The sequence below is a fragment of the Phragmites australis genome, chromosome 8 (genome assembly GCF_958298935.1).
Source record: "Phragmites australis chromosome 8, lpPhrAust1.1, whole genome shotgun sequence".
NCBI classification, from domain to species: Eukaryota; Viridiplantae; Streptophyta; class Magnoliopsida; order Poales; family Poaceae; genus Phragmites; species Phragmites australis.
In genome coordinates, this window is record NC_084928.1 from 33,879,244 (window position 1) to 33,888,430 (window position 9,187).

At 41.5% G+C, this 9,187-nt stretch overlaps 1 protein-coding gene across 1 annotated transcript; it reads left to right on the forward strand.

The window, feature by feature from the left end:
- The first annotated feature begins 956 nt into the window (after window positions 1–956).
- Window positions 957–5,321, forward strand: LOC133927184 (aluminum-activated malate transporter 12-like). The gene is made up of 6 exons (XM_062373521.1): window positions 957–1,392; window positions 1,484–1,624; window positions 1,736–2,008; window positions 2,095–2,222; window positions 2,348–2,491; window positions 4,463–5,321. Exons 1-6 carry the CDS (start codon window positions 1,008–1,010, stop codon window positions 5,087–5,089), a joined length of 1,698 nt encoding a protein of 565 aa, XP_062229505.1. The 5' UTR covers window positions 957–1,007; the 3' UTR covers window positions 5,090–5,321.
- Window positions 5,322–9,187: the final 3,866 nt, after the last annotated feature.

Genomic DNA, 9,187 nt, shown 5'->3' on the forward strand with positions numbered 1-9,187 from the left:
CTATAATTAAATAAATGTGTTAAATATTGATAAATTCATAAATAAATATTGAGATGCACAAAATTGGTAAACCAAATATTTTTAGCCTTTTTTTTCATACTCTCTCAAAAAAATGAGCACGACGTGGGCGCACAATCAGCGTAGTAATTCTCAACCGCTCAAAAGTTTCTTGCTTCTCAATGTCCAACGCGCCAGCCTTCAATTTAGGTGCAGCTTTGACATGGTGTTACCAATTCCCAAGTGTGTGGCTCTTTTGTCTCACCCGGCACAAAAGTTACCAAAAAAAAAAAAAAACTGACGACTGCTCAAATGTCCACGGCCACAAAATAGCTGGCAAAGAAATCGCACACTCCGAAAGCTTCGTGAGCTCAACCTCCGCTCAAGTCACCCTCAAGCAAAACAAGAAAGAGTCGGGAGCCAACAATTGTCCTCATCAGAGCACACGAGTGGCTTGCCAATTTTGGGTCATTTAACAACTTTCCTCTCCGATTCTTGTGCAATCGTTAGTGTGACTGCAACTTAAGCAGTTACACCGTAGGCTGGCGGATGCAAACCTACAGGTAGTTCAATCAAAAACACTGTAGCAACGAAGCATACATATTTTAGTAGCAAAATCACTATAGCATACTTGATGTAGCAATCAACCTAGACCATTCGTTGTTAGAATGGGCGGCTGAGCTCGCATGCCGTCCTTAAGTTGCAGTTGGAGGGACTGCACTGGATCTCCTCTACCACGTGAGCTCATTCAGTAGTCCAACACAAAGTCAAGGCCACCTTGCCATCACCATATAAAAGGTGTCCAAACTTGAGTGAAAAAATATGTGGCCTTGTGAGTTGCGAGCTTGAGGACAAGGAGATCACATGCAAAGGAGCAGCTATCACTTCAGAAGGCATACACGATAGCAACATTCGAGAAAGCACACGAGCCATCGTTTGCAACACCGTTGAATTCATAAAGTATGGTATGCTGGGCTACTTGAAATATGGCAGGCTAGATTGTATATAAAATGACCTTACGCCGCAGTGAGAGGCATCCGCATCTCACTTGCTTCAGAGATTTATCTTTTGCATTGGTATCTTCATCTACACGCCTTGAGCTTCAGGCCGTGGCAATGGCTGCTTGTGGTCTGAATTCCAGCGACAAGAAAATTAGTCTGCTGATGCGGCTTACTGCGCCATTGAAGAAAATAGGCAGGATTCCTGCTTTGTGGGAAAGACACGCATGGAGTATCGGAAGAGAAGATCCAAGGAGAGCTATTCATGCTCTTAAGGCTGGGACAGCTCTCGCACTGGTCTCGCTCTTGTATATACTGGAACCTTTCTTCAAAGGAATCGGAAAGAATGCAATGTGGGCTGTCATGACCGTAGTTGTCGTGCTTGAATTCACTGCAGGTATATATATATTTCGAGCTGATAACACCTTATTTTATTTCCAGATGTAGTCTTCTTGCACCTAATATGTTAAGTTATTACTGATCAACAGGAGCAACCATATGCAAAGGCCTGAATAGAGGGTTAGGAACGGTAATGGCAGGCTCTCTAGCATTTCTCATTGAACTTGTAGCAGCGAGATCCGGGAAGGTTTTCCGTGCTTTCTTCGTGGGAGCTTCGGTCTTTCTGATAGGTGCGCATATCATAAAATCAATGTTCAGGACATAAAACTACTTGATGACAATACTTGTTTTTTTAGATAATGAATAATACTCATATTGTTGCTTTTATTTCCTTCTGATAGGATTCGCTGCCACATATCTGAGATTCTTCCCGTCGATTAAGAAGAACTACGATTATGGGGTAGTGATTTTTCTGCTAACCTTCAATCTGATAACAGTGTCAAGCTTCCGCGAAGAGGATGTGATGCCTTTAGCGAGAGATCGCCTAAGTACTATCGCCATTGGGTGCGCAATATGTCTTTTCATGAGCCTCTTGGTATTGCCAAACTGGTCTGGAGAAGACCTCCACAATTGTACTGTTCGCAAATTTGAAGGATTAGCAACATCAATTGAAGGTGGGTACAACTGGCATCATATAGGTTAAAGATTCTAACAATTATCAAAACTCACCAAAAAAAATCTTACCAAAGAAATGTTGCAGCTTGTGTGAATGAGTATTTCCGAGAAAAAGACAAGGACGGTAACGTTCTTGATGAGCAGGCAGCAGGAGCTTCCATTGGCATCGGTTATAGAGCAGTCTTGGACTCAAAATCAAGTGATGAGACCCTAGTATGCTTTTTCTCTCTCTTGATATCGCCAGCTTTTTTTTTCTCTCTAGATTGATAATATGCATATCTGCTATTCGATAATGATGTGTATAATGATAGCTAGAACATTGTTAACAACATGGCCAGGCACACTATGCAAGCTGGGAGCCAAGACACTCGATGCGTTGCTATAGTTACCCGTGGCAAAAGTATGTGAAGCTCGGATCCGTACTCAGGCACTTTGCATATACTGTTGCTGCGCTTCATGGATGTCTAGAATCTGAGATTCAGGTACTGCAAAAGCCCTAACTTTTCTTTTTAAAAAAGAGAAATTTTACGGTACCTTCTGAGCGTACCCGGAATTTAAACTAAATCTAACCAGTGATTTTCATATGGTATTTTAGACATTCCAACGTCAACATTTATAATAGAAATATTTTTTTATTTTTATACTAGAATATATTTTTTGAGGAAAATATAGTAAGAGAAATTCCGATAGTGAAATTGGTGAGAACTAGCGCGGGCACAACAAGGCGCTTCTATCCTGATAAAATCGATGGATCCTTAATTACCCAACAGTTCGAAGCCCGCCGCCGCCGCCTAAAATCTCCATGCCCGCAGATTGATAGAATATTGGGAATTTGAGAAAGAAAATCAATGGAAGTTCGACCCTTTCCTCTTTCGGGTTAATGGCCTAAAAGAACATGAAACGACGGCTACTTGGTTCATGCGTGTGCTTAATTGATGTGTCGTACGAGCAAACTATGCTCTGCGGCCGTGCAGGATGAGCATGCTCGCGCGATTAGGGCTTCTTAATTTTTTTATGCTATGACTATTTTGATCCTAGAAGGCTAGAATAATGATACTCAATTCTACTTCCGGAGAGGGAGTAGAAGCAAATACTAACAGCATCCCGCTGAGTCTTCCAATCTTACTTCTAATAGTTAAATTTATGAAATTTTATTTTAAATCCTAGCTCTAACAGCCTTCCAATCTCACTTTTAATATCTATCAACCTTCAAAATTGTCCATCTCGCTAGCTACTTATGGGGAGCCTCCCCTCGCTCCCAAAAACACCCAACCGCCTCAAGCCCACCCCTAGTCCGCCCGCCGGGAGCTCGATCGTCAGCCGGCAAAAAAGAGCAGCGCACACACTTGTTTGGCCGTCACCTGGCAGGTGCTGGTCACCAGAGCATGACAACGCCACGGAAGGTCATCACAACGATGGCGTTGGCGGCGGAGCATGATTTGGGGAGTGACGGGGCCGGCGTGAAGAAGTAGGGAACCGTATGGGGGCAACATGGAGGCGAGGAGCGGGTGACAGAGGAGAGAGTCCGTCTACCGCGCTACTCGAACGCCTCCTCGGTGACCTACGGAAGTCACGGCTCAAGCCCGACACGGCTCTCTTCTCTGACCTCATCTCTGCCTTCGCGCTCTTTCTCGAGTTCTTTCTTGCCGGTGAGGTGGTGGATTTGGGTGGAGAAATGAGAGGAGGCAGTGGATCTCATTGTTGCTCTACTGCATGTATGCAGGAATTTGAGAGAGTGATAAAGTTGTGGTTGAGCGTGGTGATGATGCTACTACAAGGAACAGGGAGATGGCATGGTGGATTTGGTGCTCTTCGGTGGGGAGATGCAATGGTGAGGGAGATGGTGCTGCTGGATTTGGTAAACTCGCGAGGAGATGGATTGGAGAAGCTAGCTGTAGATTTATTGGATAGATGCTATGCTCTGTCCTTGATTTTGTGTTGCTCGATGCGAGAGAGAAAAGGGAGAGTGAAAGGAGATAACAGTTGGGATCCATCATCAGTGAGATAGGAGATGGAGCCATTGGAATATAGGGATTAAGGTATAGAGAGTCTGTTGGAGATTGTAGTAATATAGAGAGGAATTTTTTTTGAATGGCTCTCTATATAGGAATATAGAGAGTAAGTTTTAGGAGACTTTTAAAGATACTCTAACAAATCTAATCAGGGAATTGAGTAGTTGGTTCTATTTTTTAAAAAATATCTATGTGCACAGTCTTAGACTGGAAATTATATTTTCTTTATTAAAAAACAAATATAATCCATCTGATTATAAAGAATGGAAGATCCATATTGATTCGAGGGTACCATAAAAAAAACTCAGGCCCAGCTTTTCTCCTGCTTTTCCACATTAATTTGTTATATTCTCAATCAATTAGCATGTAAACAGCACATTAATCTCTCGGTGAATGAACCGTTCTCACATGGTTGTATTTCTATTTCTATTGATGCTCAAGACTCCGCCATCCGTGAGATCGCTGTTCCGAGATCCATGCACAAGAGTTGCTCGAGAAGTAGCCAAGGTTCTGCAGGAGCTTGCACTAAGCATAAGAAGCCACCGTCGCTGTGCCCCTGATGTGCTATCCGATCATCTTCACGAAGCGCTTCAGGATCTGAACTCGGCTATAAGATCACAGCCACGGCTCTTTCTCGGCTCCAAACATGCATGTGCTGCCAACAGACGTATGCTGATGGAACTAAACTCTGGGAAGCATACGGCGTCAAGAGCTACTCTTCATTCATTCAAGACTGATACAGCATCACTATCAGAAAGAAAGAACACCAAGACAGATCAACCACCGGAGCGCAATGAGAGGAGCATGTTACGGCCGACACTTAGTAAGATCGCCATCACGAGCCTTGAGTTTTCTGAAGCACTTTCATTCGCCGCATTTGCGTCATTGCTGGTAGAGATGGTAGTACGACTGGAGCTGGTTATAGAGGAAGTGAAGAACCTGGAGGGAGCCGCGAACTTCAGAGAGTTCACTGGGCATGATCATCTGATCATTGATCTCACCAACCAGGAGAAGATGAGAAACACTAATGGTGCACCATTATACCCAGTTTCTACTGCAGCTGAGTAAGGGCTTACTGATGGATCCAGGCAGCAGTGTATCAACCACTATGAGAAGAGAGTGACATGTATTAATTTTTTTAGAAAACATGAACCTTGGGCTCCCAATAATAGTTCTTAGAGCAAAGGTTTCATGTAACTTAAAAGTTTCAACCTACCACTGAATTATTTGTTGACATCCAAATAATTGGAGCTAGATGGTTTCAAATCTGTCACGTGAATTGTATACCACCTATTTTTTTTCGTCTTTCTAATTCAGTAAGCATTGCCTTTCCCTTTTCAAATTGAAACATATCTTTCAGTAGCCTGCATTAGGCATTGCATAATTATGCAACAGCTTACTCCTCCTAGTTTCCTCTTATATTTTGCTCATGCTTCGGGTATTTGTAACACTCCTCCATGGTCCATGGAGCCAAGACTATCAGCTAGCGAGCTGAAGCACTAACTGAAATTCTCTGTTCCCCAAAACCAAAACCATGGGGCTAGATCATGGTTGGTACTAATACTGCATTAGTTATTGATCAACTATTAACGCTACTACCTCTTTTCGATTTAAAGACACGTTCAATTGTGGCGGTTCAGTACTGATGAAGTGCAGATACTCATCACTGATCATTGGCTCCCTTGCGGACTGCGTACCACCTCCATGATTTTATGGGGTATTGAACTCCATGTTGGGTTAGGTAGCCAATTGTGCATGGTGGGCAGCCTGACCATGTCCTAAGCCACAAAGGCCGCATCTAGAAAGTAGAAAAAGCAACGGACAAGAACACGGGAACCTGAAGAACGAGAAACAAAGCAAGAGAAAGGACCTATACAGGAGCACTGGCTCCTTCTTGTTCAGTTTAATAATGCAATTTGTTTATTTTTTTTACACAAAGGGTAGTAGGATTACTTCCATGTTCTGCCTCTTTAATCTTTACCCCAAAGCACTAGGAAAGGTGCTACCCGAACTCTAAAGTGGGAAAATTGCTAAACCAGTTGTATATGTAGATACATGTCAAACGATATAGAGGCTGTGAATGACAATAAAGGTATAGAGGGGGTGAATAGGAATATCATCAAATTGTTAGATGGTTTTTTTTCTAATTATTACCTAACACGTCTCTCTTCTAATCGGTCAAAGTCATGTACTCACAACGGAGGTAATGACACTAGGAACACAATTAGAAAGCTCTCAGAACAAAGTTCAAACAATGGAAGAAGCAATCAAAACAAGAACCAAAATAAACGGTGAAAACAACATAAGCGGATGTCTGAATAGCTCACCGTATGGTTTGATTGCAAGATCCGAAAAACAATTGAGCAGACGGTTTGGTCAGTCATTGTCCGGTCAAAGTCTGAAGGGCTCACCGTAAGGTCTAGTGGAGGCACCATATAATATGATGCAAAGCACTAAAATTAGCCTGAGTGGACGGTCCGGTCACAGTCCAGTCATGGTCTAGGATAAGAACAGAGCTGAAACTGCAACCCGAAACTCTCCAAAACTTAACCAAATCAACTTCAAATCTCACAAAACTTAGAGGACATGTGGATATGAGTTCAAGGACCCTTTACCAACAAGAATCAACTCCAGATCTTAAGTTTGGAGCTTTAGAGAAATTGATTATTCAAAGGCAACACTAAAAAAGTTGAACTTTTTGTAGAGGTCGTGAGGGATGAACACACTAGGTATTATTAGAGATGCTTCTCACAGATCATAGCTCACAAGAACATCACCAAAATGAAGGGAATAAGAAAATCAAGATTTCTCCATAAAAAAGGCCTAAACCAGACAAAATCTCCAAAACCTTCATGGGCGGGTCACCAAGGAACTCCGCAAGGGTCTTGATTCTTTAATTCTTCTAACAAGCCAGAGGATTTGGTTATTTAGCAACGATATTGTGTTCAACAATCACCGCATCTCATCTAACATGCTGATCACCATGATCCGGGAGGATAGCGTCAGGTGGTGCGACGTCGGAGCGGCCAAGCTTTCCATCCAAATGGTCCGTCTTCGTAGTTTCGGTTCTGTGCTCCAGCTGGTGTTGGTCATCGGACTCTTAATTTGTCTGCTCTTATGTAATTTCGAGAATAGATGTTCGCGGTTTCAGACCTTTTTCAGGTTGTTGTATCACATCTGTACTCTTTTCTTAATCTTAATACAAAGATGCACAACTCTCTTGCAGATTTTAGAAGAAAAAAAAAACCTTCACTTGTGTTATGGGTTTTGTAACAAGATCACAGCTAGATCATTACCCCAACCTTGTAACAAAAAAAACTCACACAAAAACCAAATCCAAAGAAAATTAAAAAAAACTTGCAAAACATGCTTCTTGACAGCCATCATGCCTGTGGTGAAAAGAAAAATAACCAGCTCAACCTTGGATGCCCTGAGGTCAAAAAATGACTTATTTCGTATCTATTCTTTTGCTGGTCAACTAGGAGCCGGATAACTTCAAGAAATTTGAAATTTGAGTATACGATCATTTCAGCGATTTTGGGTTACACTTATGAAGTTCTGAAATATGTTCAAAACTAAACCTTGAAGACGACATCTTTTTTGTACCTCTGCTCATGCTGTTGTGAGGTTGCTTTTTTGCGTCACTGCATGCATCCTCACCTAGCACAATTCTTGGTTACCAGATCCGTCATTTTTCTTAGGATAATTTTTTAGACAAAAGGATCTTTTTTTATAATGGATCTTTGACATCTGTCAGATTTTAGGTACATGGTTGCATGTCAATCTGCATTACTTTCGATTTTTTTTTGGATTTTTTGTTTCTGAAGTTATATTGATGATAGACGATGTCTACTTCTTAAGCAAGGTGAAGAAATGACGGAACAACAAGAAGCACTGACGAAAGTAGAACTTTTTGTCTATGTCCATATGATTTGTGAGAGCAGCAAGTCTGCATGGACTGAACAACTGAATGATGTTGTTGCATCAAACTGTACACCTGTTACAGACGACTTACGTACCAACAAAAATGATTAATAGCGCGAGTAAAAAAACAGAAAGCACAGGGCAAAGCAACAGACAGCATGAGTCATGAACTCGATTCTCCTCTCTCTCTCTCTCTCTCTCTCTCTCTCTCTCTCTCTCTCTCTCTCTCTCTCTCTCTCTCTCTCTCTCGTGTTCAGACTCTTGGAACTGCTACTTGACAATGACTCATGCATTTGGTTCTTCTCATATCTGGCTTCCATGTCAATTATCATAACAGCTTCTCTCTTTCTCTCTCGCACAAGCCTTTAAGGACAAAGTTGGATAGCCTGGTAGGTCACTCAAAATTTCCCATGGCAGATCAGGTTCTTCCTTGATATTATTTTGGCCATCTGCTATTGTCAGCCTGTTAGGTTAGGTGGCCAGTTACTCATTGCTGATAACTACGGAGTGCTTTGATTTCTAAAAGCAATCTTGTGGACTCCTATGGAATAACACACATCAATCATCATGCACAACAATAATAGAACTCCAGAAATGCAAAAGTTGGATATCTGATTTCTCAGCGTCCACACCATGGCACCGAACTTTATAGCTAAGTGTCTGTACATTGTAACGAAAATATAAATATTGGATATAGTAACATCGAGCATAAGCTTAATGTATGAAGATGTGGATACGATATGGGAGCATTGCCGAACGAATATGTCGAGAGAGATACTGTTGTTTGATTTCAGATGTGATTCAAAAAAGGAGAAATAGATTGTTCATTAATTTTCTTCCTAATTTATTCATTTATTTTCATTAATAAAATGGGTTCTATATCCGTAGCCGGTAACGAGGCGCTAAAGCTGAAGAACGAGGATAGATAGAAAAAGTGAGTAAATTATTTAAATTTTATAGATTTTTATTAGATAGGAGGATAGTAGGAAAAAAAGGTGACGCATGAATCAATTCATATTCTATATAATAGAGATAAAATGCATCCAAATTATTTCTGCTCATAAGACTACACAACATATCAAAGGGTTGAATCCATGAGGCCCAATTCCTCTAAAAAACGAACGAGGCTCAATATCTTTTTTAAAGGACCAACGAAGCCCAATTTCAATCGAAAAAGTTTTCAACAAGGCCCAATCTTCGAGAAGTCGTCGGCGGAGGCCGTAATGGTGCCGACTCTAGGCC

What these genes read in the sequence shown, in the direction of transcription:
- LOC133927184 (XM_062373521.1), top strand. Translation starts at nt 1,008, where the DNA reads ATGACCTTACGCCGCAGTGAGAGGCATCCGCATCTCACTTGCTTCAGA. An exon ending in CGTGCTTGAATTCACTGCAG is followed by an intron (nt 1,393 to 1,483) that starts GTATATATATAT and finishes ACTGATCAACAG; the next exon opens with GAGCAACCATATGCAAAGGC. An exon ending in ATTAGCAACATCAATTGAAG is followed by an intron (nt 2,009 to 2,094) that starts GTGGGTACAACT and finishes GAAATGTTGCAG; the next exon opens with CTTGTGTGAATGAGTATTTC.